The sequence below is a fragment of the Zeugodacus cucurbitae genome, chromosome 3 (assembly GCF_028554725.1).
Source record: "Zeugodacus cucurbitae isolate PBARC_wt_2022May chromosome 3, idZeuCucr1.2, whole genome shotgun sequence".
Classification (NCBI taxonomy): Eukaryota; Metazoa; Arthropoda; class Insecta; order Diptera; family Tephritidae; genus Zeugodacus; species Zeugodacus cucurbitae.
In genome coordinates, this window is record NC_071668.1 from 58,291,922 (window position 1) to 58,317,691 (window position 25,770).

Sequence of the window (25,770 nt, forward strand, 5' to 3'; positions counted from 1 at the left end):
GACTACGTTGCAATAATGGAGATGAAAAATGATTGAAACCAAAGAAACGGTAAAAATTATGTTTTTTGAAAGTTCGACTCTCTCCCGGCAGTGAGTTTAAAACAAAGATAGTACAGGATTGAACGACGTACTCTTACTATGAAGTACAACAAACTAAGTATTCAATCAAAGATGAAAATTCAGAAATATAAAATAAAACAATTTTGAGAATATTTCTAACATGACCTAGCACTTTAGAGCTACGAAGATGATCCATAATATATGTCTATGTATAAATACCTTTCAATTTGCCGTATAAGGCTTTTAGAAATTAAATTTATACTTCTTGATAAAGAACTGATTCTATAGTGTGCCAAAATTTAGTTGATTCTAAACAGTTTGGATAGCATCTGAAGATATTTTTTATCTATCTCCAAACAGGCACCCATATCTCTCAAGTATATCGCATATTTATCATGAAAGAGATGTAATCAACTTACTATGTCCTAACTTCATTGAGAATGTTGTCCACTATAGGATAGAGATGCTTTAGACAAGTTTAACTTGACAGATGTCAAGGTACTCACTTCATTGAGAGTGTTATCCACTATGGGGTAGAGAGCCTTGGGACAAGATAGATATTAATAACTCGATAGCTATCATGATCCTAAGTCCATTAAGAATGTTATCTACAGATTTTGGAGTTTAATCCTGTTTCATAATTCAACTTCCAGCTTTAGCCTGGTTTCTTATTACACATTTTTAAAAACTAACTAACTGTAACTTTCTGTAGAAAAATTGTAATTGTACTATTTCATCATCACTAGATCGAAACTAATGTTAAATTTTATTTTAATTTTAATTTTTTTTATTTTATTGAGATCCCAAAAATACTTTCAGAGGATTTAGGTCAAAAATTTTATAACAGTAATATAATTTGATGATGATCTCATTGAAATTACTGAAAAATACGCAATACATATCAAAGTAACTAGTGACAAACTAGTCCAAAACAAACTAGTTGACAAGTAATTTGATGAAAATAATTGTAAAGTACTGAAAAATATTTTATAACAAACTTTTTACACAACGCCTATCATAGTAACTAGTGACAAACTAGTCCAAAACAAACTAGTCGGCAAATAGTTTTATATAATATTTTTTTTTAATTTTCAATGAAAGTTTATTTAAATTATTGTAAAAAAAAATAAATTATTTTGTGGAAGCTATTAAAAAAAATCAAGAATGTAAATATTTACAAGAAATCAGTTTAATTTCATATTAATTGAGAATTTCTACACCAACAGGGTAGTTATTGAAGTTCAGGTTAGTACAATAAGATAACACACACTTGTATGTATGTATGTGTGTATGTATTATTATCAGTTTGTTTGTTTTTTTCTTTCATATAAAAAATTTTGTTGTCTGCGGTCGTTGGGATCACAGCATAAAGCTCAACAAGTTATCACAAACCAAAATGGAACAACAACGAAAACCGAAAACTCGCATATACGAGAACATACTTATGAATATGTGTGTGTGTGTGCACACGCCAATGTAAAATAACGACACATGTGTGTATAAACTTTATTTATATTTATACTATTTCGCTTTGACTTCTCCACACTTCGCTTTCGGCATTCAAACGTTTCAGTCTCGAAATTTAATTCGTGCCTAGTGGACACGAAATAGTAGTCGAGTGGAGTAAATAGAAGAATAGCAGAACTTGGAATTAACATACAGGCTGTTTAATATAAAAACAGTTCAATTTTTTACAAAGAGAGTTTTATTACAAATCAAAAAGTGTAAGTAAAAGAACTTTTCTGGAAAATAAAATAGTAATAACAACAAAAATAAAGTAAAAACATGAATCGGCAAATGTGTGAAAAGTATGTGCAGTTAATAATGTGAAAAAAGTACAGTGAACTCTTGCAGCAGTTGGGTGTTGCTAAGCTGTTTGTATGCCATTGAGTGTGTGTGATATTAGCTGATGCGCTAGATAGTATGCAAATGTATTATATTTGCATATTAATGATTTTTTTTTTTTCAATTATACGGCACAAAAATCTGTATGAGAAGGAAAAGTGAAAGTCATTTACATACATACTTATACATATGTATGTATGTATGTGCATTTACGGATTTGCTCATGTTATTTTTCATTTTTCTGAGCATTTTTGAGGTGCGAAGATAGAAAACTGGTATTCTAAAATTACATTAATTAAAAACTCGGAAAATTAATATGTATCTCTAAAATTTGAGAGTTTCCAAAGCTTTTATAAAATAATAAAATGAAATTTGCAGCCTTAAAGCGAATACTTAATTAATTAATTAAAAATTAAATATAAAAAAAAGATATTTTAGATTAATTATGAAAATACATAATTTAAATTGCATTTTGTTTTCAAAAAAAAAAAAAATAAAAAAAAAATATTTAAAAATTTTATTTTTAAATAAATATTTAAAAAAATAGATATAATTTAAAAAACAGTATCTAAAAACAGTAAATATAATATATATAAAATAAATTAAAAAATAAAAACTACACTATAAAAAATAAAATAAAAAAGTTATATAAAATAATAAAATATAATATATAATATATGGAAAAAAGTAATAAAAAAACAATAAAATAATAATATGTAAAAAAGCATATAAAAAATATTTCGAAAATTTTAAACATAAATTAAAAATAATTTAAAATATTAAATATTATAAAATAAAAGGGATTTCATTTAAGACTTTTGTAATATAAAAAAATTGTTTAAAACGTTTTGTAAAATTTTAGACATAAAAGAAATGTTATTAAAACAAAAAATAAATAGTTAAAATCAAAGTTGATTTAACATTATTTAAATCTAAAAAATACAAAAAAATTAGATATCGTAAAAAAGATTTTTTCATAAAATAAAATTTTAGAAAATAAAAAAATAAGATTATAAAAATAAATGAAAAATATTAAAAAAAATATAATAGTTAATATCAAAGGGAGTTAATTTAATATTTAACGAAAAAAAAATATTTTAAAGTTTTTGTAAAATTTCAAAAATAAATGAAAAATAATAAAAAAGAAATAGTTAAAATCAAAGCGAGTTAATTTATGATTTTTCAAATATAAAAAAATACAGAAAATATTTTGTAAAATTTTAAAAATAATATAAAATAAATAATATAATAAATAGTTAAAATCAAAGCTAATTTAATATTTTTTAAATTTAAAATATTTTGTTTTTTTTTATAAAATTTTGCACATAAATGAAAAATAATTTAAGAAAATTAAATAAATATACAATCGAAGAGAATTAAGGGGAACGATTTTTTTTTAATAAAAAAATATAGAAAATATATTGTAAAATTTTAAGCATAAATGGAAGATAATTAAAAAAATGAAGTAAATAGTTAAAATCAAAGAGAGTTAATTTACGATTTTTTTTTATAAAACATTTATATAAAATATTTTGTAAAATTTTAAAAATAAATGAAAAATTATAAAAAAAAATAAATAGTTAGAATCAAATGGAGTTTATATTTTTTTAAATGCAACAAAATTTTAATGTTATAAAAAAACACATAAATATAACACTTAAAACTTAAAATAAAAAATATGTATATAAAAAAAACAAATACAATAACAAAAATAAAAATAAAATAATGATATAGAAATATATAGATTTAAATTCAACAACAAAACATGATTTCAACACTATAAGAATAAAGAAAATTTAATTAAAATACGACTAAATAATAATACATAGAAAATAAAATAATATATAGATTTTTTCTACCAAAAACCAAAAAAAAACTGAAGAGAATTAAATAAAATTAATCAAAATGACATAAAAAATAGTAAAATAAATAAAATCAAATCAAAAGAAGCCCAAAAATATTAAATTAGATTAAAAAGATACAACAGTTAAAATAAACTAAAAATTTATATAAAAAACGAAGGAAAATAAAATATATACAATTTATATAAAAGAAAGCTAATAGTGATTTAATAAAACTAATTAGTGTCTTTAAATAATTAATAATTAATGAAATAATATAAATATTAAACAAAAATTTAAAATATTAATTTTTTAAGAAGAGAATTTTAAATTATAAAATAATATTTTTTTTTTATTTTTTAATTGAAATAAAACATAATTTCAATAAAAGCCAAAAACAACTAAATTAAACAGTTAAATAAACAATAGTAAAAAATAAAGAAAATAGAATATATAAAATTTGATTCAAAGAAAAGTAATAACTTAAAAAACGATATAAAATGTAATTTAGTTTTAATTCTTATAAAATTTAATTCAATAAAAATAATTATTATCATATAAATAATTAATATTTAAAAAATTAAATAATTTTTACGGAAGAGAATTTATATATATGATTAAAATTATTATAATAGATTTAAATAAAATTAATGTCAATAAGAAAGAAATTCATACATATAATTATAAAATTAATAACAAGTAATTTAAATACAAAATTATATATATAACAGATAAATATAAAGAAAAAAGTTTAATTAATATGGACAATAAAAAAAATTTTTTTTTTCACGAAGTTGAAAGCACTTTTACTGAAACATGTAAATTTATCATATAAATAGCAACAACTTGAAATAAAATTAATTAAACACGTTTAAACTTTCCCGCAAGGCACATCAGTGTCTGCTTGTTGTTGTACTATAAACAAAAATACTCTGTATACTATTTTTGTATAAGCGTGCAGTAAACGGAATTTATAACTTTGTCTACAAGCTTGAAATATGTATTTTGTTTGACCCCTAAATAACACGCAACGAATGATTTTCATACGGATATGTGATAACATTTAAACAAAATATGCTTTTCAATGTTGTTATTATTTTTTCGTGCATACGCAAAGATAACGAAGAAAATATAATAACTACAAAGTAAAAAATCAAAAATTGGCAATATCAAGTCTTATGACATACATATATAGAGTATAGTATATATGAATGTTCATATTGCTAGCATGTGAGCACACACGCCCACCTTGTCAATGACAAACGCCGCTAATGTGTTCCGTTATCAGCGGCCAAACAAGTTTTTCACATATTTTTTCTAGGTGACACATAAATTTTTGTACTCCAACTATGCCCTCTTAATGATTGTGAAATTATTTAACATAATTTTGTATGAATTGCAATTGATGTTTTTCGATTAGTTCTGGGTATTATATAATAAAATTTAAACACAATAATTTTGTTTTGTTTGAATATGAAACTGGCCTCATTTCGATTAATTAGACAATATAGTAGTTTAGTAAAAACAAATTTTAAATGGCAACTATTATTTTTTTATATATTATTTATTATTGTGTCTCAATTTGAATGAATTTGTATTTTCAAAATTTATAAGAAATAAAATAAATACATATTTATTCAAAGATCTTTATATGAATGATTTTCGATGATTATTTAGAATATATTTTTATAGATTTAATTTTTGGGTATTTTTTTCGTGTTAATTCCCATTGATTTGTATTTTTATACTCTCGCAACAAAGTTGTTTTTGTATATCAATGAAATTCGGTATATAATATTTTCTTAACACACTGATACCACGCCTACTTTCCATGAAACTCAATTTTGAATTCCATCCGATTCCTTCACTTTATAGTATACACGTATAACTCAGTGCCTTAGGGTAAATTTTCACCGAAAATATCGGTAAATCTCCCAGATATTTGAATGTTGAATTCAGAGTCTACACGCTTTTCTTCTAATAGTGTGTCTCTGTACCAAAAATTATTAAACTCGGGTCATAACTTCCACTAATTCCCATATACCTTATGGGGATTATCAAACTTCCAGTGCGTATAGTCTTGGATATAGTGTACTTTGGTGGTGAAAATGAGAGAAATCGGTTCAGGAATTACCTCAGCTCTCATATGCTATATATAATGATTTTCGTAATTCTATTAGACTTAATGCCGAATATATGGGTCGAATTGTGTTATCTTTATAAAATTACATCGATAAATTGCGAGAGTATAAATGTTCGGTTGTACCCGACCTTAGCTTTTCCATACTTGTTTATACTGTTTACTTAATTTCATGCAATTTCTTATGGTTTATTATTTGATAGTCTTTAAGTTATTTTTAATATTTAATTAATTTATTTGTTGAATTAGTTCATTTTTATTTTATAAACACATTTTTATTTAATTACCTTATTTCATATTTACGCTATTTTTATTGTTTTATTATTTTAATTGTTCTTATTATTTCAAATAATATTAATAAGAGTTAGCTTATTTGTTTATTATATTTATATTATTTTTATTGTACATATTTATTATTATTTAATGAAATTTTACTTTATTTCAGTTTCATTTTCTAAACCATGTTCTTCATTAAAAAATTTAATAACTTATTTCATGAATTTAAATTATTTTTTTTTTTATTATTTACTACATTTATTAATTATTTTTTTTTAATATTTTATCATTTTAATTTTTTTATTTATTTTCTATTTAATTTGATTAGCATTTCTTTATATTTTTTTAATTCTTATTATTTTAATTTTTATCTTTTTTTGTTATTTGATTTGTCTATATTTTTTATTTCATATTTTTTTTTTTTGGCTCTTTTTTATTTTTGTAGCTCTTAAAAATAGATAAATAAATATTTCGCTAAATCAGCCTTTATAAATATAAATAAAATGTGCAGTCTAATTTCCAACAATTAAATAAATATTTACTTTCATTTTTGTTGCAATTTTCTACAATAGGTTAATTAATTATCAAAATGGCACCACCCACCAAAGGTAAGTACAACAGAGTTAACAATTCCTTTTCGCCTAAATTGTTGCTGTTGTATGCTTTGCCTACGCCACGCTTCCCCACCTAATATCCTTTGTAAATACTTTGTATTTTGTAAAAACACATGAATATTCTTCCTATTGTAATAGCTGTATGTTATTGTTGTTTTGTGTTAAACATTTTGTTGTAGTAAATAATTTTAATATTTTTTAAAAAGCTTTTTAAAATTTTACAAAATTATTTTAAAAATTATTTGGATAATATACTAATAATAAATGATTAAAAAAAATTTTTCTTATAAATTAATTTTAAAAAAGTTTGGTATTTTTTAATTATTTTAAAAATTATTATATAATTATTAACAAATAAATTAATTAAAATCAAGAAAATTTTGATATTTTTTGTTAATAATTGTTTAATTATTATTAAAATAATAAAAAAAGGATACGAAATTAATTTAAAAAACATTAATTTATTCCAATTTGAATATTTGTTTATTAATTTTTAATGTAGCTTTGACTACCATATCCTAATATACTTATACTGTTTCACTCATTATCGCAATGCTTTGCCTGCTTAAATTTGATATTTAGCATTATTATTAATTAAAAAAAAATTCGCATATATTTTCCAAACCGAAATTTCTTGTTGCCTAGTTCTTCTTCGCTTCCTTATTCCCATAAACCCTTATTATCTCACAACACCTGTAAAATTATCAATCTTCATTTGTATCTAACTTTATGAGTTATCGTGCCTGTTAAAACGCCACAAAAAATCTTATTGCCTCTAAATTTATATCAAACACCTTCAAACCCTCCCCTCCCACAATATTGGTTCTACTGCTATTAGTAATTAATGTCTACAAAACTACATATTCTACATATTCAAAATTAAAACTATCTAAAATGTATGTAATCTATATGTGAAACCACTTACCGCACATTAGTTAATTGTTGTTGTTGCCGCTACTGATGACAAACATCTATTTGTATGTACATATGTATATGTAATATAGCTATTTTATACTCTTAAACACCTTTAAGCCACTTATTGCACTTCTATCCGCACTCTTTTATGCAAACATAAACACACTTGCCAATAAGAAAAAACACTAATTGCACTTTCACAAACACAGAGGACATGGAGACCGGTCAAGCGTTCGATTCCAATGCCATGACATTGACGCGCTTCGTGCTGCAGGAGCAACGCAAGTTCAAGAATGCGACTGGTGATCTCTCACAACTGCTCAATTGCATACAGACCGCGATTAAGGCTATCGCTTCGGCGGTACGTAAAGCGGGCATAGCCAAATTGCATGGCATTGCGGGTGATATAAATGTGCAGGGTGAGGAGGTGAAGAAGCTGGATGTGCTTTCAAATGAACTGTTTATCAATATGTTGAAGTCGTCATACACCACTGCGCTGCTGGTGTCCGAGGAGAATGAGAATGTGATTGAGGTGGAGTTGGAGCGTCAGGTATGTTGACAAAAGCAAAGAATATGTAAACAAAAATAATTATTTAAAGAAAAATAATGAATTTAATAAAAAATAATTAATTTAATTTCAACTGTTTTATACCTTCACGCAACAGGGCAAATATGTGGTTTGCTTCGATCCACTCGACGGTTCTTCCAATATCGATTGCTTGGTGTCGATCGGCTCGATCTTCGCTATCTATCGCCGTCAAACGGAAGGTGAACCCACCATACAGGATGCACTACAGCCGGGTAATCAAATTGTTGCGGCCGGTTATGCGCTATACGGTTCAGCCACCGCGATTGTGTTGAGTTTGGGCGCCGGTGTGAATGGTTTCACTTATGATCCTGCGATTGGTGAATTCATTTTGACCGATCCCAATATGCGTGTACCCGAAAAGGGGAAAATCTATTCCATTAATGAAGGTTACGCCTCCGATTGGGATGCGGGCGTATTTGGTTACATTGCCGCTAAGAAGGACCCCAGCAAGGGTAAACCATATGGTGCACGTTATGTTGGCTCCATGGTGGCCGATGTACATCGTACCATCAAATATGGTGGCATTTTCATTTATCCCGCTACAAAATCGGCACCAAGCGGCAAATTGCGTTTGATGTACGAATGCAATCCGATGGCATATTTGATGACACAAGCCGGCGGTTTGGCGAGTAACGGACGCATTGACATTTTGGATATTGTGCCACAGAAAATACACGAACGCAGTCCCATTTTCCTCGGCTCCAAGCAGGATGTAGAAGAAGCGTTGAGTTATGTGCAAGCGGAACACAAGTAATTGAAGCGCGAAAATTTTTGTACGAAATACACGCAACCGCACATATGTATATTGTATATGTGTGTATGGTTGTTCATGTGTGACTTAATACTGACTAAGAGATTGCCAATTAATTGATTTATTGTTTACTAGCATAAGGTGATGCCTGATTAAGTTTAAAATATGTGAAGAAAAAGCTAAATGATGTGAAAAACAAAATGAAAAAAATAAAACAAAAAAAAATATATATAATATAAATAAATTTAAGACTAGAATAAAAAATAAATAAAAATTATTTTATATAAAAAATCTGTTCTCATTGCATTAATTACTTCGTATTAATATGGGTACAGATTATGAATGGTTAAAGTAGAATATTAAGTAGATTGCAGTTTAACATTACCGTTAAAACCAAGTACTACTTAGCTATATTTTAAGTGAAATACCGATCGAATTACAAAAATTAACAAAAAGTTATCTCATATTGCATACTTTTAGGCGCGAGATATAGTCTCAAACCTTGAAAAATCTAGAAATGCTAAAAACAGTTAGAAATAAACGACTTTACGACAATTTCCGTCCGTTACATTCATTGAAGTGATTTTGACAGCAAAATACACTGATTTATGACGTAATTAACAAAACGAGTGGAAGTAGTAAAGCAATATGTGACACCTGTTGCACCAACCTCAAACACTAGCTCACACCTTTCACATTATTTTCAAACAAACTTTAGTGTTAAATAGCATTTTGAAAACTTATTTCACGCTATTTTAAATTTTATATAGTCCATACACAAGTACAAATGTCAAACTTAATACATATATATGTATGTACATATCACTAAAGCAAGCTTACTTGTGTTGTAAAAACTTGCACATTTAAAAACTACAGCTTATTACTAACTAATATGCATTAGCTTTGTGCTTTGGCACAAACTCAAATCCAATCGGCACTGGTCCCAATAGCATTTCACTCAAGCGTACCCAATCCGCCGAATTTGGTGAACTCATCAATGTTTCCATTTCATCGCGTCCCCGAAACTTTTGTGGCCGCTGATTGATTTGCTGTGGTGGATTTGCCAATAGCTCATACGGTATATAACGATACATGAATGATTGCCATTCAAGCAAGAAGCGACGTGTATTCTCCACACCTTTCATATCGGAACCCCAGTGCTCCAAGCCATAGTTAACGTAGTTGCGTAGGATATCAAAACGTTCGCTGGATGTGGGATTCCAAGGTTTTTGTTCTTTGATCTCCTTGAAAATCCAAGGTTTTATTAAGGCACCGCGTCCAATCATTACAGAAGAAACGTGCGGCGCTAGTTGCTAATGGAATTAAATAACAATAATTATTAATAATTGTTTATTTATAATTTATAACAACGCATACTAACCCGCTTCTCATTGTAGTCTTCAAAATTTAGTATATCACCATTGCCTATCACTGGTATATGTTTCGCTTTAGCTGCGCACTCTTCGATATACTGCCAGTTGGCGCTTCTGGTGTAACGCTGCTCACGTGAACGGCCATGCAACTATTTGGAAATATTTAAAAAAAATATGTAATGAAGGCCAATCTAATTACACTAGGATTGTAATACTAACCGTCACCGCACCAGCACCCCACTCCTCCACCAGCGGTAGCAGCTCATGCGCTACACTCTTGTCCGCATAAACACCGGTACGCATTTTCACCGTAAACGGTATTTTTGGCGACATTGTTGAGCATGAACGCACAATAGTTTCGAGTATATTTGTGCGTCGCATAAGCGCGCTACCACCGCCGTGTTGATATATCAATTCGATGGGGCAACCAATATTTAGATCAATATAGTCGACACTTGTAGTCTCTTGTAACAACTGTGCAGCTTGTGCAATTATATTCGGATTATTGCCACATATCTGTACACCGAACACATCCTCGCTTTCGTGTCGCTTCGTTAGTGCCCACTCTTGTGTGAGTCCCTTAACGAGTGGTACAGCGCATGCCATTTCGCCGCATGTTATATCCGCACCAAATTGCTTGCAAATGCGTCGAAAAGGTAAATTGCCCACGGTAGTTAATGGCGAAAGTATTAGTTTTTCGGCGAAATCTACGGGTGGCTTTTGTACTTTATCACGTCCGCCAGTTTCTGCGTCATCGACAGCGGCACCAATTGGTTTCTCAGCAGCGAGCGGATTCACTGCTTCCTCATTTACAGTAGTGCTTTCAACTTCAACGACAACCGTCTCCCCGGCAGGCTTGTCGTTGTCTTTCGCCAACTTTTTCCTCTCGTCACGCAATTTGTCTGCTTGGTTGACTAATTGTTTGCTGCGCGTGAAGTCATACTCACGCTTACGCAGACGCACCTGCAATTCTAAAAGTAAATATTTCTTTACATTAATAATACAATTTAAAATTCAAAAAACTAGTTTTATTTACCGCTTGTAATGCCATTAAAACTTGTACGCGCTTTATTTTCATCATAATCTGGCGATTTAATATTTCGTCCTTCCGCATCCAGATGCGCCTTAGCAAAACGGCATGTAACACCACGCGTACAAAAACCCAAAGCATCAAATACTGGACATTTTTCACCTAAACCTTCGGGTTTGGACGCTAAATAAGCAGTGAGATCATGCACATAACGGCAGTTTGCATGTGTGCATTTTTCCAAATCCGGCCCATTCATTAACGAATGACACAGGAATAGTGAACTGTCTTGTTTGAATACCGGGCGGTTCTATTTGGAAAATTTAACTATAGCGCTTTAAACAAAGTTATTTAGTTGTAGTACTTACTTTGTTTTGACCACGCTTTCTTTCTTTTTTATTCGTCTTTTGGTATTTCTCAGATTTTCCATTCTTTGTAGCATTTTCCTCTGGTGATTTTCTCTTATTATCCTGTTCAGCAGTATTTGCCGTTACGGCATTGTTTTTAATCTCCGGCACGAGATACCTTAAAATTTTTGTTTAATATTTATCACGTATTTACTTGAATATTACTTACTCCTCTTTTATATAGCAAATTCCAGGCTCCATTTGTTTATATTTTTTCAAGCTGTTCTAAGTATTGCAATGAAAATGCATTGAATAAGCGCGAAACACGTGCTGATAAAACTAAATGCAAAATAGTAATGCCATATTGTCAAAAATGAATAAAAATATTTTCCAAATAAAAATTATCACCTATTTGAGAAGAAGCATAGCTTTTTATGCAAAATATGTAATTAAGATTAAATTAGATTGGACACAAAATTTATATCATTTAAGCTTACAAATAATAGCTATATGAATTAATCGTTTCATTATTATATTTATTCAATGTTAACCAATATGGCAGCTCCACTTAAATTCGTTCTCATCTGTTATCAGCACATTGAACAAACAGCTGTTTTATATTTTCAATATTGCAATTTGTTACCAATTGCATGCATCCTTCGTTTCCAACCGGCAATTCATTCGTCATGAAATAAAATTACAAAATGGTACAACTATTCAAATGTTTATTAAAAGCTGAGAAAAAGGTGAGTATTTCACACAATTATATTTCTCTTTTCTCACCGAATATCCACAGGTTGTGCGCGCACACCTACGTAACGCGTTCATCGACAGCCTGCGTTTGACAGTGCGTGGTGGTCACGGTGGAAATGGTATACCGAAATATGGTGGCATTGGTGGTCAAGGTGGTTGCGTATATTTTGTAGCAAAAGATGGTGTCACGCTGCGGAATGTAGCACAGAGGTACAAAACAAAGCGTATAGCGGCTTCCAGTGGTGAGGACAGCAGTAAAGTGCGCATACTGGGACGACGTGGTTTGGACGAACGCGTCGAAGTGCCAATGGGTGTGCAAATATATGACGAACGTGGTCAGCTATTGGGTGATTTAAATGAAGATGATGCGACATGCATTGCAGCAGGCGGTGGTGCTGGCGGTTGTACGGGAAATAATTTTTTAGGTACACCAGGTGATCATCGCACAGTAAAATTGGATTTAAAATTGATTGCCGACATTGGGCTTGTGGGATTTCCTAATGCCGGTAAAAGTACGCTGCTGAAAGCCATTTCGAATGCGAATCCGAAAATCGCTTCGTATCCATGTAAGTTTAAGAGATAAATAAGTCAAGGAAATAATAACAAATAATTTAATCTCTTTATCATTTCAGTCACCACTATACGTCCACAAATCGGCACTATAGAATACCCTGATTTACGTCAAATAACTGTGGCTGATTTGCCTGGCCTAATTGAAGGTGCACATGCAAATATTGGCATGGGTCATAAATTTCTGAAACATGTCGAACGTACACGTCTATTGCTTATTATGGTAGACATATTTGGTTTCCGTTTAAGCGCACAGCATGCTAAACGCGATTGTTTGGAAAATATTTATGCGCTCAACAAAGAATTAGAACTATATGACGAGACGTTGTTGGATAAACCTTGCGTGTTATTGGTGAATAAAATGGATTTGAACGGTGCTGCCGATGTATACAAAAGCATAAAACCAACTATCAATAATTTGGAGAGTGGCTTAGAAAAATGTCCAGAGGAAATTAGACCAACAAAACTAATTAATATCGAACGTATTATACCAGTATCTGCTAAGAACGTGAAGCGTATCGATGTTGTTAAAAAGGATCTGCGAGATGTGCTTGATGGTATTGCAGAACGAAAGTACGTGCCTGACCCATTGGAATTACGTGAGCAACTAAAAATAAAAGTGGGCGAACGGGGACCTAAAATAACTTAGTTTTGTTTTTAACATATACTTAGTTTAATATATAACTGTTATATTTATTTAATAAAGTATATTGAATAAGCACATTTGCGCATTAAACAATAAAATATTAAACACGATGAATGTTATTATTATTTATTTATCTTTTTTATAATTGCACAATTAATTTAACAATTAGTCATTAACTTGCTTTCTATATCGAAATTCCCAATATAACATATCTGCGTTCATTTATTTTCTTTATTTTTCTTGTCTGGCAACATTATCTATGCTTTTCGACAATATGCCGTTAGTTGTTTTAATTCGAAATCCTTCGCTGATATTTTTAAACATAATTAATTTCACAATTAATTATTTCAATTTAATATATTCGTTTAAAACACAATATTTACCATAAAATGGATTTGGATTTGGCCACTTGCCTATTCACTGGGTTAACAACTGAATGTTTGCAGGACAAACATGCTAATTGGGAAGAGTGTCGCTTCACAACAACGAATAAGCAAAGACTTTTTGCAAAGGAAGTAATAACATTTGTGCGTTGTAAGGAATTGCGCGTACTTCCTAATCCTTTCGATATATCGGATGAGTAGTGAGTTTTGCTTTTTTATTTGCCTCTATATACATTTATTATTTGCTTATTTCCATTATACTTAGCTTTAAAAATGCTTTTCGTCTGGACAAGTGGCTGTTCCAGGATTTCTTACTCGTGCTTTGTCTCCGCACCTACTATCGTCCAGAATTAGATAATAATGTAATGCCTTTCGATTTACGTGTACTCACCATGCTTTCGTATTTGGCGCATGGCCATTTGGAAATTTTAAAACCTTTAGATGCATTTCAAGGCTATAGATCAAGTATGTTACAGCGTTGTGTTGCCGAGGTATGCCAGACAATCGTACATTTCCTTGCACCGGATTATGTTGTGTGAGTACGCTAGCAGTTAATAGTTCTTAATTTAAATTTTAAAGTTTACTTTACAGTTTCCCTTCAAATAACGATGAAACTTTGGGGATAAAACATGATTTTAATACTCAATACGGTATACCGCATGTAGTTGGTGTAATGGACTGCTTTCATGTACGTCTTTCTAAAGTAGCTGCAGCACGTGAGCAACAATTTCAATGTAGACATGGCAATTTAGCAATTAATGTACAAGTGGTAATTAAATATTGTATTTTATAAGTTACTGATAGCTATAAAATTTTAATTAACAGGTTTGTGATAACAAATATCGTTTTTTAAATGTGAACCCTCGAGCGCCTGGTAGCGCTAGTGACATATACGTTTGGAAACATAGTCCCATATATGGTATTATGAAAAATCTTTTTGTAACAGAACCTGCATGGCTAATTGGTAAATATAATCTTAAAAATCATATATATTACATGAAAGTTAAAAAAGATAAATATTTTTAGCTGATCGCGGCTACAAATTGGAAGATATACTAATTAATCCACACAGAAATCCCACAACTCATGCTGATTTTCGTTTCAATTCACTAATATCAGCAATGCTAGACGTACTAGATACAGCAGTTATAATGCTTACATCACGATTTCGGTAGGTAATATGTAATTTAAGATTTGATAAGCCACTCATAATTACTATGCATCAATAATATAGTTGCCTCAAAACGATTTTACCATATAACCATCAGACTGCTGCGAATATTGTCACTGCCTGTGTGACTTTGCATAACTATTTGCTTTCCAAAAATTCTGTCATAGATGAGCATCTCATGTCGGTGGTGCCTAAGCGTAAATCACTGCCAAATGCAAAATGTGAGGATATATGGAGCACTGGTTACCATAATCGTGAATATATCAAAAAATATCTTAATGCACGAAATTTATGATTTCAAAACTAGTGGAAGTTTGCATTTAACTATTATTTTAAGCAGCAAAGATAATATTTATGCATTTGATATATTATTTTTTTGTTTTAAATTACGGAACTATATTTATTTCGTGATTATTGCGTACTAAAACTTTTTTATTAATGTGCATTGTCTTATGTTCTCTATTTATATTTTTGCGTATGAAAATCATATTTGTGCTACATAACAATCATTTATATTCTAGCATGTAACAGCATTTAATTTTATTTTACGTTAAAGAACGTATCGTTGTGCATTTTGAAGTAACTGTATTTGTTTTGGTTTGTCAGACATGTTGAAACATGAAAAATATATTTTTATTAAACAATAATATATTTAAATGGCATTATTTTTTTGATTTCGATTCGGTGGTTAGAATCAGTTTGTTACAGAACAAAACAACGGGTAATTCAAATATATTTTAGAAGCAGAAATTTTAAATTCAAATCAATTCCATTCCACCTGATTTCAAATCCACATGTCTCCAAAATCTACAACCACATCTCATATGGTATATGTGGAGAGTTAAATATTTCAACAACTTGACGCCTGGCAACTCTACAAGAAACCAATTCGATTCCCTTTGTCAAATTTGACACTAGTCAAAAGAGAGAAGAACTTAATGGTGTTAGCTGGAAAAATTTGCACGTCTCGTGAAAAAAATTTTAAATTGCCGAAAAATAGTGGAAATTTTGTGAAATAAAAACAAATTTTATGTGCCTTTGCAAGTTAAAGTGGTTAATTTGTGTTTGCATAAGAATTTGTTTATGAAAAATGCGTTTGAAAATCAGCTTAACATGTAAAAGCTAGCAGTGGTCTCTGCTTGTATATATACAAAAAATTCCAAGTACATAAGGCGCCGTGCAAAAAAAAAACATAAAAACTGCGCGCAAGTGGGAGACAAATAGGAAGAAGCAGCACGAGCCGAATTATATACGAAAACGTGTGCCGAATACATAGCGTAAACAAGTGCTGAAAAAAAATAATAATAACAAAACAGAAAGTGCGGAGAAATAGAGCGGCAAAGAGAAAAAAAATCAACCGGCTACATTGAAAACGTGCGACGGCGGCGTTGTGAGTGTTGTGTTTTGACTTCCACAACGCCATGTCGCAAAATCAAAACAAACAACATTTACAACAACAACTTGAGCATCACCAACTACAACAACAACATCAGCAGCAGCACCACCACCATCAACAACAACAACTTTTACACCATCATCAACAGCAGCAGCAGCAACAACAACAGCAACGACAATGGCACCAGCAATATCAACAACAACAGCTACATCATCACCATCAGCAACAACAACAACAGCAGCAGGCACAATATGCTGCTGCTGCCGCAGCACATGCACATGTTGCTGCCGCCACTGGTATGAGAAGTGGTGGTGGTAATGGCATGCCTGGCATGTTTGGCAATACACTAGGTAGTAGGGGTGGTTGTTTATATGACACGAGTGGTAGCCTCGTTGTTGGCGGCGGCAGCGGTGGCAGCGGCGGCTTTGACCTTGATATGGCTGGCCATCATATAGGTAGTGCGAATGCCTCGGCAATTGCGGCCACGTCTACAACGCCAGCTGTTGGTGTAGGCATTGCAGGCGGTGGTGTGGGTTATATGCCTTCACATGTCAATGTTTCTTCTGTCGCCGGTGGCGCGTACAATGCCGGTATGTCTGGCATGTCGACTGCTAGTGAAAGTGGAAGGAGAGCAAGTGTAGGGGGTTGTGCATACACACAGGCAACGCAGTCACAGCCACAGCCGCCACAACAACCGCAACAGCAGCAACAACAACAGCACACAATTTTGCCACCGGAAAGAATAAAAATGGAGCCACTGGAGCAAATACTCATACCAACTATCGAAATGGAAGAATTGATAATAAAAAGTGAGTAAACATTGCGTATGTGTTACTTCAAATTGGTTAAACAGTGCAAGTTTGTAACTGATAGCAAGAATGCTAAAATTCTTATAAGAAAATGTGATAAAAAGTGAGTATGTAAATAGTGGGAGTGCATTTTAAACTAAAACAAACAACAATAGGATTATTTGTGTGCATATATGGGTATATATGTTTCTGTGCACATTTGTACATACATATGTACATACAAACATATGTATAAACACGCATATTAAGCAGCTAATTGCTTATTATTTGGTGTTATCATGTGTTACTTCGGTTTCTGTATTGAGAAACCATGCGTCGAGTCTGTGTTCTAAAACCAGTCAACCTTAAAATATTTATTTTAATATCTCTGAGTTTATATAGGTATTTTATTTAATATCATATAATATAAATTAAGTGGTAGTAAGTCTTGAATTTTTATGTTTCTAGTTTTGTATTAAAAGAGTTTGTGTTTAAGCTATGAATCTGAACTATTTTCTCAAATAATTTGTGAGTTCATATAGGAAAAATATTTAATTTTTTCATATTGGTTTACCTGTGCGTGCTAACATCTGTTCTGTTTGTTTTGAAAAATGCGCAAAATTTAATCATTATTTTTCAATTCATAGATTTTAAAGCTAAACAAAATTTGTTTATTAACTTTTGGTTCTTCCGGCCATCGACTATTAACACAAATAAAAACGCATTAAGAGAGTCATTACTTTTTTTTACTTGTACATTGTTATATAACACATACATATTTATGCATATTCCTATATTTGTTCTTTGGTTCAATTTTGGGAAGAATGTATCATATACCAAAAATATTATTTTATAATTTTCTATTTAAAGTGCATAATGTACACTTAGGTACTTTCATATATAAATATGTACATATGTATTACAGAAACCTGTAAATTAAATCTCGATTGCGTGCTTGTGAAAAGCACGAATATGTGCAAATTATGTGAATTGTAAACATGTAAATATAATCGCAGTAGATTGAGATGCACGTACAAACATACATATAGTAATTAACAAACTTTGAATCCAACCTTAACCCATATAATCCCAACTTTTTTCTAGAAAAATTTTGAAGGAAAGAAAGCAATTGCGGTTAGCTATGAGACACCAGTAACCAAGCGCATAAGGCCTTTTATTCCTATCTCTCGTAGTTTTTGAGAAAATAGCCGCCCCAAAAATTGGGCGCTGGCCACACCAGGGAGCACTAAAAATATACTATGTAGTTCAGTTAATGTAAGATGTGATTTCAGTTTTATGAATACCTGCCCGTTACCAAATAACTTGCAAGAAAAAAAATATTATTCTATATGGTTATAAAAATATTATTCTTATATGGTTTAAAATTCAGTTCCAGTCCTAGTGTTCCTTTGTAACTATTAAGAAATATTATAACTCAAAAGAGTGAAGATTATCACGTTCCTGAATCTATTAAAACCCAAAACATACATATTTCCCTAAAATCATCATAGGACAATTTCTTACAATTACTGTTATATTAAATACAATACTTAAATTTTAATTTAAAATGAAAATTCCAATTTATCCGCCACTAACTACAAAACCAACCCTTGCGCAACTTCGATCTGGATGTTGTAGCAGGTTAAACTCCTACTTATCCAGACTGAACCCCGACATACAAAATACATGTCCTGCATGTAATGAGTCCCCACATGATACTAACCACCTTTTTACATGCCCAAACCCTACTCAACTAGCACCCCTTTCCCTTTGGTCCAACCACATCGAAATAGCAAGTTTCCTGGGCCTCCCGTTAGATGACCTCGACGACAACTAAATTTATGCTTTCCTTTCCGGCAGGGATAAATAATCGTTACTACAACAACAACAACAAGAAAACCAAATTTTTTTTGTTTTGACTATATTCGCATAAAGAGCTTAAGGGGTTACGCCACACTCAAGACATGAAAATCGGTTGGGTTTTTAGGAATTTTTTTGATAAACCTATTCGAGGTAGGACTTTTTTACATTTAATACATATCTTTAGCTCTATAAATATTAAAAAAATATTTAAAAAATGGCGTGGATCAATTTTTTCGGAGCACTCCTTGTTGTTATTTTTCTTAAAGAGAGATAAATTTTGAACAGAGTGGCGTGGCCATTTTTTTAAACAAATTTTTACGCAATTGGATGCACTTCAAAAATTTATTTTATATTTCGAGCTAAAAATACCGTATAAATAATTGGATACAAATTATTCAATCAAAAAAATCCCACGTACTGTGGCAAATCTATTTAGGAAGATGTGTTTTATTTTTCAAGTCATTCGGTTGAATAGTTTTTGAGTTATCGTGTACACCGTGTCGAAAAATGTGGTTTTGAGAAAAACGCAAAAGAAGAAAACATGTACTCTAGTCTCTAGTCGCGCTGACTTCTAATGATCGTAACTTTCGTAATTATTGTGACATTGTTTTCATTTCAAAATACTCGTTAGAATATAGACATTGAAATTGAGCAAACAAAAATTAATTTTTTTGAAAATTTCACGGTGGCGTAAACCCTTAAGTATAATTATTGTTTTTGACCGACAGAAAGTATTCCAAAACTAATTTTGCGTAATACTGTCGCGTTTGCAGTCCGGGTCCAATGGATTTAAGAGGGTCATGTAATAGCTTGTTTTTAGTGATTTTTTAGAATTTACGAGCAGTAAATAGATAGATACTTAAGTTTTTATCATTTATTAACATATATGTAATTCGACAGTATAAACATAATATAAATTTTAGCTAGAAATATTGTGTAGAACATGAGTTGCGGCGTTCTAGTTTCCTAAATTTCAAGTTATTCGGTCAAGCAGTTTCTGATATATGACCGAGGAAAGTTTGAAAACATACAGTTTTGAGAAAAACTACCGTATTCTAGACGTTAAGAAAGCAATTTATGATAAAAAAGATTCAGTCCATCACATGGGATGACCTCCCCCTCACACACCAACCTGGCAAACCGTTTTGGCGAAAACCTTCCCCGGGTGCCAACTGGTTGTTATAAACTGGTGTAAATCTATACTAATATTATAAAGCTGAATCTCCGAAACTACTGGTTCGAATTGAATAATTCTTTTTGTGTTGAATAGTCCATTTATCGAGGAAGGCTATAGGCTATACAGCATCAATCGACCAATAGGAGCGAAGAAACAGTGGTAAATGTGTAAAAAACGGGATTTTGGCAACAATTCGATCTCAAAATGGCTACTTGAAGTTGGAAGAACGGCACATACGACACTGTAGCTTCAGTTAAACATGCAAATCTATGAAACATATATGAAATGAGCGCAATTTTCTAGAAGCACTTGACAGAACAATGAAAGATCTGTGGAATAATAATCATCGCTTTGGTGGCGTAATGATACTGTTATTGACAAACACATTCTGTTATTTCGAAATCAATCGAAGTCATCGTACTTGTGGCGGCACGCGAAAACCATATGATTGACCATGAATATGCGTGTGTTCCTGCAACAGGAAAGCACCGCAAAAGATTTGCAAAGAACTGGGCAAATTCTGGCTAATACTTCTAATGGTTTGATATCAATCCGAACATTAGCCAAATTTATCGTAACTACGATTGGTTGAGTGCACGCAGATTTTTAACTGTCAAAAATACCGATGTCGATGACTTAATCTATACGACTTAAAGTCAACTTCCGGGATATTTGTGTTCATACACATCGATCGATCATGTTGAAAATGAAGACGAAGCTGTGAATTATCCAGTGAAATTTCTAAATTCTTTGTCATTATAATGCTTTATCATTTATTATGCTTCGCAATCCTCAAGCAGCTATCGAATAATGTGATAGTTGCAAGAATTTTTTAAAGGGACTTACAAAGGGGCAGAATGCTTGATTCCACGAATTTCTTTGACTTCCAACGATTTGCCATTTCAGTTCAAACGTATTCAGTTTCCAATGAGACTTGCATTTGGGATGACAATCAACAGGTCTAAAAGACAGTCGCTGGAGGTGTGTGGCATAAATTTCATTCACGAGTTGAAAAATCATCTTCTCTGTACATTTACGCACCGGAACAGAAAACAAAAAATGTTGTTTATTAAGCTGCGTTACATTGAAAAAAAAAATTTAGAAAAATCGCAAATAAATGTTTTCCAACACTATACAAATTCAACTTTGTTTTCAAAACAAATAATTTCACGCAGTGCAACGACTGCGGAGTCAGCTAGTCGAGAATATATTTAATACAGTTACCGAAAGGTTTTGCCGCTTATTTCGGGTTTTAAAGTTTTTTTTTATTTTAGCGATTTTGTGCGACATGTCACTGATCAAATGGTACGAAAATGTGCCTCGTGGTTCTTTATTGTTATTTGTTTCATTTTGTGTTTGTTTTTTATTCCATAAAATTATTTTACTTTCTTAAAATGCCAGACAAAGTTGAATGTCGAACTACTCCTGTCGCACGACTTGGCAGGCAACGTGTTAATATTTCTTTTTCTGTTTTATAAAATAAAGAACACTTTGACACTTCTACAGTCTGTGTCGGTAGCAGGTATTGAGTAGTTTGTTTGAGATGGGATACTTTATTTTGGTTTTAGACCTTCTTCCTCATACGATATCTTATCTCGTGGTTCACGTACATGGTAGCGACTGGAGATAAGATAACGTCTTGTAGAACCGTTAGAATCATTGACAAATATCCTTCTATTACAAATTTTCAAGTATTTCAGTAATTTTTTCTAAAGAGAAGTCAATCCTTTACTTAAAACAAGACTTTTCGTACAATAATAATAAAACATTTGCTTTATAACATTTATCTATATCCAATACTCTGTGACACGAGTTTTGCGGTTAGAAACCGCAAGGTGGTTAGTTGAAATTCTCAAACCAAATATTTATAATTTTTTTAATTCAGTATTATGCTCTGAAAAAAAGCTCTTAGTCATCACTCAAAGCGTTTAAATACTGAAATTCTTTTGCAATATTTCACAGGTTTCAGTAAATTTTGCGGTTTATTAGGCAATTGTGGTTTTGTTGAGATCTTAATATACCATATGCGAGTTTTATAAATTGTGAGGTTTGTTCTATGCAGTCTATTCAGTTGCCTTGAATGTTTAAAATTTAAATTTTGGTGTTTTTAAGGGTCTATATTAAGGCTCCCATGGCGATTTTCGTTAATTTTTTTAAAAGAAAGGACTCGTTCGTATATATCGAAGTTTTTTGGATATTATAAGTTATATTTTAAATTTTTTTTTACAAAAATATTGACAAATAACGGAGTTATGTGCTGTCTTCGAAGGTGCCAAAAAAAAAGTTCTCCAACTACTGGCATGATTTCGGTGAAACAAAATTTCGGTGAAAAAAAAATTAAAGTTGAAGGTATTACCTATACAATGACCTACCTTTGATTGATAACTAAAATATGATAAATATCAAAAATTTACAACATTTCGTTGTTCTAAAAAAATGTCGTTTTTTAGGTAAAAAAAATTGTGTTTTTTAATGCCAAATTTCCAATTTTCAACAAATCAAAAAGATGGTAGGTATTTGTATAGAAAATATATTCAAGAATACTCAGTTTGAATTTGAAGTCCATCACTTTCTCGTTAAGTTATTATGCCAGCAATTTTGAAAAATGTCGTTTCGAGAAAAAAAAAAACACGTTTAAAGTTCGGATTATAGAGGTTCATACCTGAGAGCGGTATCTTACCGCTTTCACAGGCTATTTTTGAAAGTATAAACTATCGAATAAGCAAGAAAAAACTTAATTTTTGAAAGTGTCACACTGGTAAAGCCCATTAAGACTAATATTTTCGACTTTAAAGTGAGTGAGTGAGGTTAAGAACGGATTTTAAATTTAAAGAAGTGACTTGCTGTTAAGAGATATTCTAATGAACGATTATTGAGGTTAGTTTAATATAAAAAAAGTTTGAAAACAATATTGCGGATGTCAAAATTAATTTTTTTTTAGAATTTGTTGACGTTTGAAAGATATATTTGTCTTAAATATTTACTAATTATTATATTATATTACTTAAATATTTACTAAATATTTTCGAGTGTGAGCAAAACTATTAGATTGAAGCTCTATGAGTTTTTAAATATGAAGATATCCATAAATATATAGGTTGTTTGCTATCGTCGAATATGAAACAATTATTCTTCTAGAACTGTAGAGAATACAAATCGGCTATAAATGTATACTATATAAATTTACGAAGCGTCGCTTGTAGTGCGCATACAAAGTGTCTATTTAACTAGTTATCTCATTTGGTTGATGTCTAATATAAATATTTCTCCAAAGCAATCTATTTATGAAATTTTATCTCTGCACTTTTTTTGCGCTTGCGTTATCGCTAATGACATAAGCACAGTTCGAATTATAGTGTACGAATTGAGAAGCTATTATATAGAACTTTTAAAACATAAATAAACATACATAAATTTATATATATCTTATATATTTATATATATCTATATATATCTTACAAAAAATATATCATTGATTCTGCAGCAAATTGTTTCCATACTATACATATATATGATATATATATGATCAATATTATATTTTTCATAAGATATCTCTTTGCTCCATGCATGTTCCCTGAAAATTTTCATACAACGCCAGAAAAAACCAGAAAAATGTACAAAACTCTACAATGTGTATACCAGAAAAATCCACACAGTGCAATCAATGGTAGTGCAAAAAACAGCCAAATAGATAGATATTATTGCTCTATACCAAAATGGTATTCTCAACGCCAAGACCCAACCCTCGGCACAAACCAATACATTATAATTGGTCGGTGTTGTCGTTTTTCGTTCGTTCAGTATAGTCGACATTATGCCATAATACCTACACTTATACTCATACAAACAGATATACATATATATAATGCTCCATATAAAATATATCTGTGTATAGGTATTACGCAATACATATAATATAAGTGTTGTGTGCGCTTCGCTTTGGCATCTTCTTCAATTACTACATTAAAGTTTGTTCGAAAAGTTTTACTTGTTCGTTGAATTTCAATAGTCTTACTGCATATACTAGATATATGTACGTTGTTGTTGTTGTTGCGTTCTTGTTTTTTTTTTTTTTGTTTTTTTCGTACCCTCCCAATGTTCTGTATTTCTGTGTGTTTTTAGCATTCGTTTTTGGTTTCAGCTTTATTTTCAACTTGATGTTATGCTCAACCAACTCCATCTAGTATCCAAGCTACCCATCATTATTTGCGCTCTAACTTGGGTCGTGTATTTTTATTCTTCGGTTTCTCTCACAGCACCCATACAAATTTCACATGGGATTACTACTACGTCTTATTACACATAGACGCCTGTACTATACATAACACATTTATTTTGTATTTTGTTTTATATTACTGTGGTAGCAACATTTTTCCCATATACCATATCGTAATTATTCCTAATAAAGTGTAAATTGAACGTCTACCCAAATGGTAGAGACCAAAACCAAAACCAAAACCAAAAGCAAAACTGAAACGTACGAAAAGCAAATTGTAATGATTTTGCAGAAAATGCAATAAATTGTGCGAGAAAAAACGACGACGTTGAAATCAAGCAAAAGCTGTTCATAGTTTCCATAGTTTACGCTTCGAAACCAAGTGGGATTATAAGCACATTGGCGTTATGTATAGATTTAGTTATAGTTATACTATGGAGTGCAGATAGATACATTTGCTCGTAACACATCAAATACATGGAAATACAATATTCTGCAGATATTTACACGAATTGCCGTACCGTAGCTACATGAGTACGTACGCAGCTATAGCTATATTTAATGTGCCGTGTATAGAGCGTTTTACTTATAGCGACTTATACGAGACGAGTCCAAGTGCACTCAACCATCATATATGTTTGTATAATGTATATATCAAAGTACAAATATCGGTTTTTTTTCGGTTGGCTGTATGCAGACCGCTATCTATATCTGTATGGATATATATTTTTTATATCTCTGTATGTGTGCTACTTTTCAAAGTATCCACAGTTGTATGGGTACATGAGTACTAGCTGTGTATTGTATAGGTAGTTGGCTGGTTTTATAGATTGGTTAGTTGGTTGGTTCATTGTTTGGCTGTGGCTCCATTGCCTGACTGTCAGTCCGTAGTTTCAGTTTGCTAGCTGGTTTTATAAATCAGTGGCGTGCCAACGCCTCCCATTTAATGTCCACCAACATTGTGCTCCGTCACTACGTCGCAACAGCATTCTCACATTGTTTCGGCATTCGTGTTGGCGTCGTCGTCGT

At 31.1% G+C, this 25,770-nt stretch overlaps 5 protein-coding genes across 7 annotated transcripts in view; 4 read left to right on the top strand and 1 right to left on the bottom strand.

Annotated features, from left to right (window-relative positions):
• Window positions 1-1,597: 1,597 nt before the first annotated feature.
• LOC105219628 (fructose-1,6-bisphosphatase 1) lies at window positions 1,598-9,322 on the top strand. Of its 2 annotated transcripts, XM_011195897.3 has the most exons (4): window positions 1,598-1,784; window positions 6,735-6,770; window positions 7,901-8,241; window positions 8,357-9,322. In XM_011195897.3, exons 2-4 carry the CDS (start codon window positions 6,752-6,754, stop codon window positions 9,032-9,034), a joined length of 1,038 nt encoding a protein of 345 aa, XP_011194199.2. In that variant the 5' UTR covers window positions 1,598-1,784; window positions 6,735-6,751; the 3' UTR covers window positions 9,035-9,322. The 2 variants fall into 2 exon arrangements, with proteins under 2 accessions (XP_011194199.2, XP_011194200.1); XM_011195898.3 differs by lacking the exon at window positions 6,735-6,770.
• Window positions 9,323-9,740: 418 nt separating this feature from the next.
• On the bottom strand, window positions 9,741-12,164 carry LOC105219629 (tRNA-dihydrouridine(47) synthase [NAD(P)(+)]-like). Its single transcript, XM_011195899.3, has 6 exons — window positions 12,008-12,164; window positions 11,800-11,956; window positions 11,441-11,741; window positions 10,624-11,375; window positions 10,413-10,553; window positions 9,741-10,344 (listed from the first exon to the last, which is right to left on the bottom strand). Exons 1-6 carry the CDS (start codon window positions 12,037-12,039, stop codon window positions 9,919-9,921), a joined length of 1,809 nt encoding a protein of 602 aa, XP_011194201.2. The 5' UTR covers window positions 12,040-12,164; the 3' UTR covers window positions 9,741-9,918.
• Window positions 12,165-12,364: 200 nt separating this feature from the next.
• Window positions 12,365-13,857, top strand: LOC105219630 (GTP-binding protein 10 homolog). The gene is made up of 3 exons (XM_011195900.3): window positions 12,365-12,524; window positions 12,575-13,097; window positions 13,164-13,857. The coding sequence occupies exons 1-3, from the start codon at window positions 12,483-12,485 to the stop codon at window positions 13,748-13,750; spliced, it is 1,152 nt and encodes a 383-aa protein (XP_011194202.2). The 5' UTR covers window positions 12,365-12,482; the 3' UTR covers window positions 13,751-13,857.
• A 150-nt stretch (window positions 13,858-14,007) lies between these two features.
• On the top strand, window positions 14,008-16,377 carry LOC105219631 (putative nuclease HARBI1). The gene is made up of 6 exons (XM_011195902.3): window positions 14,008-14,330; window positions 14,396-14,665; window positions 14,722-14,899; window positions 14,956-15,094; window positions 15,157-15,301; window positions 15,365-16,377. Exons 1-6 carry the CDS (start codon window positions 14,137-14,139, stop codon window positions 15,594-15,596), a joined length of 1,158 nt encoding a protein of 385 aa, XP_011194204.2. The 5' UTR covers window positions 14,008-14,136; the 3' UTR covers window positions 15,597-16,377.
• A 4-nt stretch (window positions 16,378-16,381) lies between these two features.
• Window positions 16,382-25,770, top strand: part of LOC105219627 (uncharacterized) — a 43,406-nt gene continuing 34,017 nt past the window's right edge. For both annotated transcript variants that reach the window (XM_029045200.2, XM_011195896.3), the window contains exon 1: window positions 16,382-17,506. In XM_029045200.2, coding sequence (XP_028901033.2) covers window positions 16,723-17,506 — 784 coding nt within the window. In that variant the 5' untranslated portion in view covers window positions 16,382-16,722. The remainder of the gene's footprint in view (window positions 17,507-25,770) is intronic.